At 33.5% G+C, this 12,392-nt stretch overlaps 1 protein-coding gene across 1 annotated transcript in view; it reads left to right on the plus strand.

The window, feature by feature from the left end:
• The window catches only part of LOC145267036 (COMM domain-containing protein 4-like), a 49,522-nt gene that overhangs the window by 32,762 nt on the left and 4,368 nt on the right, over positions 1-12,392 (plus strand). Inside the window, exons 6-8 of the mRNA XM_080122978.1 lie at positions 1,228-1,308; positions 5,583-5,644; positions 8,694-8,811. Of these exons, the coding sequence (XP_079979104.1) occupies positions 1,228-1,308; positions 5,583-5,644; positions 8,694-8,811 (261 nt within the window). The remainder of the gene's footprint in view (positions 1-1,227; positions 1,309-5,582; positions 5,645-8,693; positions 8,812-12,392) is intronic.

Below are 12,392 nucleotides of genomic sequence, written 5' to 3' on the forward strand. Positions count from 1 at the left end.
TGTAATGTTATTAGCCTTTATGACCTGCTCAAAAGCAAAACTGGATAAACAATTGAAAACGATTGGATACCCTCTCGATACGATTAGGGCAGTCATCAAAACGAAAATAAATGAATTTTTCCAAATAAAAATCAGTACGGTGGTTAAATGTCTGAAGTACATTTGTTTGCCTTGGTTAGGGACAGCAAGTGAGAAACTCGCCAAGCAAATCAACTGAACAGTTGAAAATTTTCTATTTTGCTTCCAATGTATGTGTTGTGTTCTCTACAAAACTGTTAATGGAATCTTCTCGAAAAGATGTTCTCCCCCCCCCCCCCCCCCCCCCGAGGTATTATACACATCTGAATATGTAAATCTGAATACATACAGCACATAGAATTCCTAAATTATCACCCATTTGGTATTGGCCAGGCTCAACATTACTTAACTTTAGTCATCAAAATGATTTATGTCGTATTACTAACAGGACAACCAATGAAGTGAACGTGTGAGGAATGCGAGGCTTTCCATTATTGTCTATTGGAATGTATAATTTGACCCTGAAATATGTGAGAGGATATCAGTCAGCATATAGACAGTGGGAAATATTAAACATTCCAATGAGAAAAGAATGTTTATACAAATCCTCAAAAACAGAAAGCAAGGCAGTCAAAGAGAGAGCAAGCTGACACATTTTTTTACTGCCAACATCCACACCAACTTCACGCACCTTCAGAGATGTCAAAACACCAGTCATAACTTTAAATTCCAAGCTGTTTGTTGGTATGAAATAAAAACAATATATTATTTTATAGATCAGCTGTGTTGTGTTTTACTCGCTGTCAGTGTGTTTATATCATAGACTAGTGACAAAAGTAGATTTAACAATAATATATACTGAAAAGCACATTTTGAATGACTGGGCGCAGCGAACATATAATACATGGCAAAATTGCTTCTGCGCTATGTTTTAGTGTGATCTGGGCTAAATCTTCCTCAACTTTACATACAACTGCTGAACCCTGCTACGCTCAGTGTCGGGTGTAAAAGCCTGCAACCTGGCAATTTGACAAATGTTGCCTAATTGAGGGTCATATGTCGGATAATGATTGCATCAGCTAGTATTAATGTTGACAAGTGTCAACTAAGTGCGGTACGAAGTGACACAAAGTTTAGGAATGAAATCGATTTTTGCAAAAGATGATACTAATATTAATCTTGAATTTTGATGTAAAATTCTTTTTCCAGAACATTGTGTTCCACTGTGCAAATTATATGGTGATAATTTAATCAAATGTCAAGAGCAGTTAAAGAAACAAACTCTCCGATGTAAGTATTTATTTTTTTTTTGTTTATACCTTTTCTAAAAATGTTGCAATTACTACCAGGCTTATGACGGTTTTGGAAATAGTCAATCATACTAAAAACAAAATGCTAGGAGCTCTAGTCAGAGTCGGACTAAAAACTGTGACTCCTCAGTAAAGAACAGAAAGAGAATGGAAATTGACAGCAGATGAGAATGTTTGTGCAAGTTAGAGAAATAAACCGTGTCACACACACACACAGAGAAAGTAAATCAAACTTACTAAAGGAGATAATAACTTCTGCTGAATACCGGAAAAATATCCAGTAAATAAAATATTGGGGTTTGTATTACTGTACACATAGATTCGAAAAAGTTGTCAAAAAACAAATATATAACAAATAAATGTTATCAAAGGCAAGATGAGTTACTTTTCTACCAAACTGGATATATTTTTTGTTTTTATTCAATGTAACATGTTTATTCAGCTCTAAAAACATACAGTGTTTACCGATGTATTCGAAAATTCAAGATGGCGCCTCACTCCCTCTTTAATACGGTAAGTTTGGTTAAAAGTGTTATAAATAAAAAACTAGACAAAATACTATTAAAAACCCGCCGAATATATGTCAACCTATGTCACGGTAACATATATTGAGCGGGTTTTTAACAGTATTTTATCCAGTTTTTTATTCATAACACCTTTTCCCAAACTTACCGTGTTAAAGAAAGTCAGATGCCATCTTGAATTTTCGAATACATCGGTAAACACTGTATGGGTTTCGAGCTGAATAAATATGTTACATTGAATAAAAACACGAAAAATATATCCAGTTTGGTAGAAAAGTAACTTATCTTGCCTTTGATAATATTTATTTGTTATATATTTGTTTTTTTGACAACTTTTTCGAATCTGTGTACAGTAATACAAACCCAAACTTTATTTAGTAAATCGCAATTTTTATTTATTTATTTATTTTTTTGCATTTCCATAAACCAAACATTGATATAAATATCACTAAAACATCCGCTAAGTCATACGCTTCATTTTGGTACCTTACTTACCTGAGTGGGTTGCCGGTAGACTGAGATAAACCGCGTCATACACACACACACACACACACACACACACACAGTAAATCGAACTTACTGAGGGAGATAATAACTTCCGGTGAATACCGGGAAAATATCCAGTAAATAAAACGTTGTTTAGTAAATCGTTATTTTATTGCATTTCCATACACCAAAAACACCAAACATGGATATAAATATCACTAAAACATCCACTGGGTCATAAGCTTCATTTCAGTACCTTACTTGCCTTGGTGAATTGCCTGTAGGCTGAGACAAACCGTGTGACACACACACACCCACAGACAGGAAAATTTATAATAAGATGTTGCAGATGAGAGGGTTTGTGCAAGTTAGCAGTTGATCTGGATTCACCACTAGTGTTCCCACTGGTAACAACGGCTCAACATCCGGATATAATGATGTGGAGCAAAGATAAGTAGTTCAGTATTGATGGAGTTGACTATAATTAGGGAAGTCAGCATCACGGCTGTCGAGGAAAGAAAAGACAAAACGGTATGCAAATCTGATCAAAAAATACAAAGATGGATAGGATATGGAGTTTTATCATATTGGAGTGGGAGCCTAAGGTTTCATCAAGAAGGGTTTTGTTTTTCTACTGAGAAGTCGATTTGGGTTCACGCAGTTTCAAACCAGCAAGCTGGTAACAGAAATCCAAACAACAGCTGAGAAAGCTTCGATGTGGTTGTGGCTTAAGAGGAATGGCGAGAACTGAAAAGAGCGTCTGACGTCAAATTAAAGTGGCAATACACATGGCTCGATAAAATGCTTTGTTTCTGCTAAAATAGTCATATTTTAAAAACCAAAGTACTTCAAGTCTTCAAAATATTACTATTTTGTTTGGAAATGAATATACTTTCAAATGAATTAATAAATAATAATGTACATTATATATTTTTAGAGTTTTAAGCAAATAAAGTAATAAAAATGCGAACATCATAAAACAGCATTTTCAGTGACATTTTGTAAAGGCCCCCCCCCGCTCAATTTTTTCATGAAATTTGGAAAACTAACCAGAAGAGATGTCACTTTTAATAGTTTGAGATGTCCAACATACGTTTTATCATTGTTTTCTTTTTGTTTTTTTTATTTTTTTTATTTTTTTTATTTTTTTTTATTGCATTAAAAAAGATTTCTACATGATGAGTATTGAAATTTTGCTAAAAAATTTTCTTCGGACATCGGAAATAAAACAATCTTTTTACTATTTTTATCCATAAAAAGTATAATTGCATGTTTTCTATTGTGGTAGTTAGTAATTTAAAATCATGATACCTGGGGAAAAAAACTTTGTTTCTGTTGACTTTTGATGCAAAATGTTATTAAAATTAAATGACCTGAAAAGGGTTGATATGCCATAAAGCAAAAACCAACCAACCAGGCTAGTATCATATAAGCTTCATATACCCGGCCTTGCCCGGTCGAAACCTATTATCGAGCGGAGGGTGTAGTCACATACTATTAAAGATACACTGACTGTCCTAAGTTGTTACGAAATGTGACCACATGTTGGATTCAGGAAAGTTCAACGATTTGACCTTTGAAAACTCTACCAAACTCCTCCACCAACACATCCATTTTGGTCTACGAAAATCAAACGCGAGGTAACTTTTAAAAATATATCTATTGTATAAACTCAAATGAAATGACTTTCATTCTTAAAATAAAAAAAATTGTATTTTTATAATTTCATAAACATATATTTATTATGAAATCTATATATAAAAGTGAAATTGTCTGTGTGTGTGTCTATGTGTGTACATTTCCCTATCAAACTACTCTGTCAATTTTCAGAAAATCTTTTTAATCGGTTTTCGGACAGAAATTTGGCTGGCAAGGGGTCTAAGTTTAACAATTTGACCTTTGAAAACTCTACCAAACTCCTCCACCAATTTTGGGTCTAAACACTGGAAATTTTAGATGGAGGTTACTTGGACATGGATCAAACTTTTTAACTGAATTTGAACCCAAAACAATAAATGTTAAGGGGTCAAAATTGGGGTCAAAGCAAAAAAAGATTTGACCTCTGTGGTCTCTACCAAATTACTCAGCCAATTTTTGGTCTAAACATTTGAAATTTTACATAAAGTGTATTCAGACATAGGACAAGCTTTTTAATCAGTTTTTGGACAAAAATTTGGCTGCCAAGAGGTCAAAGTTAAAAAGATTTGACCTTTGCGGTCAAACTATTCAGTCAATTTTGTGTCTAAACATTTTAAATTTTACATAAAGGGTATTCAGACATGCAGCAAGCTTTTTAATCAGTTTTTAGGCTGCCAAGATGTCAAAGTTGAAAGAGTTTACTTTTGCAGACTCTACCAAACTCCTCTGCCAATTTTGTGTCTAAACACTTGAAATTTTAGATGTAGGTTGCCTGGACATGAGTCAAACTTTTTAATATATATATATATATATATATATATATATATATATATATATATATGCACATAAAATAATGAACAGTACATAGGTCCGAGCAAAGCCAGGCTGAACTGCTAGTTCCAAATAAAATAAAAACCTATTTTTTAAATTTTCTTATCAAAAGTGCAAAAATAAACCAATTGTGTTATTTTTATCACAATGAGAGGCATAAGAGATTCAAGGAAGGCAGGAAGTTTATGAGGGATGATGAAAGGTGTGGGAGGAGTAAGGAAGTCAGAACACCAGAGTTGATTGGCCAAATAAAGAATTTCATGGATAAGGACTGTTCTGTGTCTATAGAGACAATAAGTGCACAGTTTGATGTCAGTGTGGGAACTGTACACACAATTGTCTGCGAGTAATTGAAGATGTGGAAGGATTGCGCGAATGCACCAGTCCGCAACTCCATCCTTGTCACAGACTATTTGACCCAGATGAGCATCAAGACAGTTCCTCACTCTTCCTGTAGTCCAGACCTTGCTCCCTGTGAGTTTTTGTTATTCCCTAAGCTCAAGGAAAACCTAAGAGGCTGTTGTTATGAGGTAATTGAGGAGATGAAAGAGGCTGTGACGAGCGTCATTGACACGCTCACACAAGAGGACTTTCAGAAGTTGTTGGAATGGTACAAGTGTATTGCAGCTGGGGGAGATTACTTTGAAGGCGATGAGTTTCATGTGTGTGTCATAACTTATAATAATTATTAGAACTCTTCGCTGACATCTTGAGTTTGTATGAATGTGTTGCGTTCAGAAATTATATGGACTTTGTCTTTTTTTTCTATTTGTAGTGTCACGTCTTGATTCCGTACAATGGCGAGTGGATTATGTCATTAGTTCCAGTTCTTTAAAGGTAACTTTTAGATCCACTTTCATGACGATTACACTAATAACCATTTTAACATTCATTTTACATGCTGGCATGTGTTGACAGACAGACAAATCTGTTGCCAAGATCATTGGAAAAAATGATTGGATCATTCTATCGCTCCAGTAAGTATCTCACTGCCGATGCAATCCTTTATCTATATACTATGAAAGCCAGGTACAAAATGGAGTACTCTTGTCACATCTGGGCAGGAGCTGCTTGGCGTACCCTATCCAGCCTTGATAGAGTTCCAAATCGGCTTCAAAACGTAGCAGGTGATGCACGGTTCTCTTCCCTTCAACCTCTTTTTTCTACAGAAGAGACATTGCGAGCCTGTCTCTACTCTGCCCTTATTTTCATGGCAAATGCTCGTCTGAGCTCCAATCTATACCAAACTTTTACAAAAATACTCAACTAGCTACAACCACTATTGACAATTTAAACCATTGTCTATCTGTGTCTAAATCTAAATGCAGATCCCCTAAACACAGCTTCTTTAAATAATTAAATTCATTCAAAACGTATCGCCAAAAACAAATAAAATAGCATCTATATCTCCATATATGATACGTTGTTTTATTTTAAAACTGTACATTACAGTTCCATTTAGACGAACCAGGGTTTCGTTGTCATGGATAGATGGTTTTAAATCTGTTCTTTTTGTCCATTCCAAATCCTCATTAATTTAAAAAATGAAAACAAAATAGAAAACGACAAAAAACATGCTCCTTTGTGGAAGAAGTGCAGTGTTTATGTCGGGTCTGTTTACGTTGGGTGTATGGGAGTAGTTTATTTAAATTTAACTGAACTATACCGACGTCGCTAACACTACACATCCATTATATCATTGTACTAAAATTTCTCTCCATGCAACGCGTGTCTTCAACCCTCACTTACCAAGTTTAACTTCTATACATTATCATACTGAACATCCCTTGGTTGACAGTTGTAATCCAAGGAAAACATGGAAGGGAGTGATTAAAATAAACTTGAGAGAAAGAGGGATAAATAAAGACCTGGCCAGAAATAGTTCATTTTGAAAGTCAGTTTCTAAAAGCCATCAAACACAAACGTTAAACTAATATGATGATTGTTATGTTTGACGTTCATCTTCGTCGCTAACTGTTATGTTTGCAGGTTGAACCAAATAACGTATAAGGCAATACAAATGAAGACTCAACAAACAAAGGTAAATCAATAAGAAGTGTATTTGGAAAAGTATATTTACATAACGGTTGTCAAGTAAGAGAGTCTTGGCTGGAGAACATATCTGCTCTCGGCTCGGCCTTCGGTGGCTTCTGGTTAACACACACTCAGACTAACCGAGTCTTGTTATTTATGTGTAATATTATCCACATATGTAAATGAGTGGGTGCCACCACAACAATGATGATGATGGATTGTTGAGCCTTTATAACCTGGTTGAACTAATTTGTTCAATCATAAAATCATGAACATAACGGTATAAATAAAGTGAGAATTGATTCAAACACGCCTTGTACGTATTAGTTCAGTATCTGGGTAGATGTCAGATTGCAACTGTTTATTGCTTACGTTCTGCCGTATGTCGTCATCTGTCTCAGCGAGTGGAGGATTTTGTTTGTTTTCATAAACCCACTTTTTTCAAGCATTGCGGATAATAATCAAGTTAAGTTTATGAAAGGCAAAAATTCTCAGTGGTAGTTTTAACTATTGAACTTCATAATCTTTCCAGTTTGTAGACAATCATAGTATCATTACCGTTTAAATTAAAACTAGCGGAGGTGCCCACCGTTGCCCGGGTATTTGTAGGTATGTAAAAAAAAAAAATAGTGTTGGCAGTCAGGCTTGAACCCATAACGCGAAAGCGGAAAAGAAAGTGAAAGAAAAGCTAAGAATTTACCGCTAGGCCATGACGCGAGCAGAAGTGTAAAGCGTTCAAATTTAGCGATTAAAAATAAATACTTTTTTTTTTAATCATCTGCATTATAATTCGGGTCATAAACGGTTAATTGAATGAAAATAAAGGACTTCACGCCCCTGTCTCTACGTTAGAGAGATAAAAGGTGAAGTTTAACAAATGAGGGTATATTTGTCGCAAACGTCTACTAAATTTTTCCGTTCTTGTCCAGAATTGCCCCTATATTAAAAAAACAAAAAAAACAAAGAAAAATCTCCATGATGTACATACCCATGATGAGACGAAAATATCATATTCCAAAAATCATGTAAATTGATCAAATAATTTTATTTTATAAAGAAAATAAAATTCTATGAGTATCCAAGGAGTGATTGTCTTGCCCACCATTTTGAAAAATATTTAAGGAAACAAAGAGAGATAACTCAGTAATAATTTGTACAAGATTTATCTTGTAATGCCTACGAATTCTTATTAATCACTCAAAAGGTATTTTCTTGTCCAGAATTCTCTCTATATTAAAAAACAATCACAAATAAAAATCTATATGATGTACATATTTGTGATGAAATGCAAATATCATACTCTAAACATCACGTAAATTGATCAAATAGTTTTATTTTTATAAATAAAATCAAATTCTATGAATATCCAAGGAGTTGCTGTCTTACCTGCTATTTTGAAAAAAAAAGATCTCAAGACACAAAGGGAGATAATTCAACAATAATTCATACTAGATTTATCTTGTAATGCCTACGAATTCTCATTAATTGCATAAAAAATTATTTTCTCGATAGAAATAAAACTACTTGATCGATTTATGTGATTTTTGGAATATGATATTTTCGTTTCGTCAGAGGTATGCACACCATACAGATTTTTCTTTTTTTTTTTTTTTTTTTTTTACATTGTATGCATGAAGACATGGTTTTTTGTCCCAAATTCCCCATGTATGTTAAAAACACAAAAATAAAGAAAAATCAATATAACCTACATACCCTTGATGAAACAAACATATCACACTCCAAAAATCAAGTAAATATGAGGTGCCTTCAACAAGTTTCCAAACTTTTTTTATATTTTATAAGAACCCAATTACTTTTGCTTTCTTGAAAAAAAAATTGTTTTTCTTTCCAGAATGTGAATGAACCGAGCGTGCAGATTTGTTTAAAGACGCAAGGGGAAGATAACTCTGCAACACCAAAATCCACAGTTTTTACGTTATCGGCTGAAAAGTTCCGGGTTTTTCTCAACGGTAACATCTCTTTCTCTTTCATCGTGCCAGTAATAAAGTTATCGCTAAACAATAACGGCAACAACATAAATTGATAAGCGATAATGTAGCTCATAATTTTAGGCATGCTCTTCTTGGCACAATGGTTAATGAGCCGAACTACAGGCTATGTGATCACGGATTCAAATCCTGTCATAGTCAGCCATGCTGATGAGCTGTAGTGATTGTGAAACACATCTCAGTGGATAACTATTTTATCTACATAAATAAATAAAATAAACAGCAAGCATGTGTATATATACACGTTTACATATGATATACATTACGTTTTTTATATATATACTAGCGGGGGTACCCGGCGTTGCCCGAGTGTTTGTTTCCGGGACGGGGGGGGGGGAGTTTTAAAAAATGTTATGGTAGGTAAGTAGGAAGGATCAAACCCGGAGTCATGAGTAAAAGTAGGAAAATAAAGTGTGAAAAAAAAAACAAAAAAACATCTGCAACGTTAACAGTTCGGCCACCAAGAAAAGTCCATTCCAGTTGTTTAGGAAAAAAAAAAAAAAAAAAAAAACGACTACGGTAGGTCGGCGCGAACGTGAAAATATAATGTGAATTGTCCAGCACACTAACCACTACGCCACAGAGCACTGCAGCTTAGTTTAGTGATTTTAAATAACTTCACATGAAAGAACTACGAAGCCAAACCGGTGTTCTCTTCTCAACTGTTCCTTGTGAACGATCCCCAAACGGTGTTAAGTGGTGGCAGGGGGAGGAGGAATTTATTAGAGAGAAAATATTTTACCACTTCCATTGATCTTAACCGATTTTGGCCGTGACTTCTCAGCAGAAAAAGTATAGAAATCTAAGATTATCGAGGAATTTGAGAAATAATAAGCCTATAACGCACCTCAGATATTGTTCTGCCGTTTGTGCATATTATATTTGCATGAAATATCTTGATTTTCAATCCTATTAATGTCAAAATCAGACAGGAAAAAATGAGTTCATTTTATTTATATAGATATATATATATATATATATGTATATGTGTGTGCGTGTGTGTATTATATATAATGTGTCTGTGTGTGTGTATTATATATAATGTGTGTGTGTATTATATATAATGTGTGTGTGTGTGTGTATTATATATAATATACATGTGTGTGTGTATATATATATATATATACACACATAGATATATACATGCATTATATTACACACACATGTATATATAGATATATACATACATATATATATATACACACACAGACACACACACACACATAAACACATGTAACGTGAACCGACATCTTGCTGCCCAAATCCCTACATAGTGCCCCAGTAGTTGCTGACCCTGATAGTAGCCCCCTACACCAAAGTGGCAATGTGCCTTGTTTGGGGTGAAAATGTAATAAAAAAAAATATATCTATATATCTATATATATATATATATATATATATATATAATATAAAGCTGAATGTCTGTGTGTGTCTGGTCGCGAATAGGCTCCTATATGGCTGACTATTATAGAAAACTAATCACATATAATGATAGAAGATGTATCGAGACACTGGAATGGGTACGTTTGATCTGGCATAATGATGATTCATTAAAATTGTGGGGTCTGCGTACATGCCTGGTCCACAAAATTGAAATAAAAAATGTAAAAATTAAAAAAAATCGTTTACAAGTGTTTTTGATATAGATGTACATAAGAATACTTTGATAAGTATGTTTTAACTTAAATAGGGATGGTATAATAAAATTGTGGGGTGTGCGTTCACGCCTGTCCCCCATAGAATGGAAATAGGCACAAACTTTAATAAAGACTTTTCATATCTATCTGCATAAGTATACTTTGATAATTATGTTTTAATTTGAAGAAATATGGTATAATAAAATTATGGGGTGTTTGTTCACGCCTGACCTCCATAGAATGGAAATATGTCACAAAGTTTAACAAGGTTTTTTAATATAGATCCACAGAATATTGTGATAAGTGTTTCAGTGTGAACAGGTATGGTATAATAAATTATGGAATTTATCTATTTTATTTTTACTTTCATCATATTTTGCTTTGGTTTTGATACCCCCAAATTCGAAGCTATCTCTTTACAACCCTTCCTTTTCATAACCTATCATACTTTCATAAATCAGAGTCCATTTTCTGAAGGCTGTTTTTGAACCCAGTCAACGACGGGTACTTTTGCTAGTATATATATATATATATATATATATATATATTTGTTTTATTTTACTTAAGTCAAAGGTCTTAATAATTAAGGGCTGCCTTCTTAGGAGCTAACACTTAATCTCTATGTGAGATATATTCTGAATATTCTGTTAAAGTTGCGTTTGTAAAAAAGTTGGGAAGATAATTTTCCTCAATTGACCATTTAAATATGTTATAGTATATATCTTTCTTGTGGTCTCTTGGTCTTACTGGATTCCAGGACAAGAATTCATCTAGTCTGGTTGAGAATCCAGCTTCGTGCTGTTAATTGAGGTAACATCACTTGAAGAAGGTGCACCATTCCTCATGTAAACCAAAGTGGGTTAGTCATACTAAAGAGATTTTATTTGGGTTGCAAATGTTATGTGATTTTGCATATTTAGTCAGGGTTTACTTTTAGGGAAAAGTATCCTGACCAATCCCTGCACAGAAAGACCTTAGATACTTGAGGACTGTCTAGTAGGCATTCCAAGTTCTCTCTCTTTCTATGTGTGTGTGTGTTTATTTTTGTGTGTGTGTGTGTATATATATATATACACACATGTGAAAATCTTGTTATTGAAAATTTATTCAATTTTTTTTTTTTTCAAAAAACCTTATCAACCTGTAAGGAGGTATACAAAATTTTAATTATCCGACAAGGAGTACAAATAAAACAAGAAAAATCTTATTCTATGGAGTTTCGAAGAATGTAATTCTTCTCATCAGAGGAAAGACGTTTGCGAAATATACTATAAATTTAATAATAATAAATGAAACTAACAAAATGAAATTAATCGTAATTGGATCAAAAAAGTCATTTAATAGTTACAGACAGTTTATAGGGATTCAATGACATTAAGAAAGCCAGAAATCGGGGTGTGTATATATATATATATATATATATATATATATATATATATATATATTTGTGAAAATATGCTTTTCTTTCAATTATATTTCACTCTTTTTAATCCTTAATTTATGAAGCTTAATGTAATTACAGAGCATATAACAAACAAATGACAAAAGTCTATATTCCAAATTTCATGATGTTGACCAAAGGGGAGGAAACGCATGTGTATGTAATGGGAGGCAACTCTCCAAGCCTTAAATGAGATACCAATAATAAAATTATCGCTAAAAATAACAAAAATATTCAACATGATACATGTTTTGTTTCATTCAACAGAAGAAGTTTCGGCTTTTTTTTTTTTTTTTTTTTTTCGGGCCAGCAATCAAATGTTGTGTTCCTATGTGATCATGAACTCGCCATTCTTATAAATACTTGTGACTTGCATAAACAAGGCCGATAGTCATTAGCCGCGTGCTCTCATGTAATGAATGAATGCGTGAATGTAGGATTGACATGAAATTCTTAAAGATAAA

This window comes from Euprymna scolopes, chromosome 42 (assembly GCF_053919585.1).
Source record: "Euprymna scolopes isolate OS-2025 chromosome 42, ASM5391958v1, whole genome shotgun sequence".
Classification (NCBI taxonomy): domain Eukaryota; kingdom Metazoa; phylum Mollusca; class Cephalopoda; order Sepiida; family Sepiolidae; genus Euprymna; species Euprymna scolopes.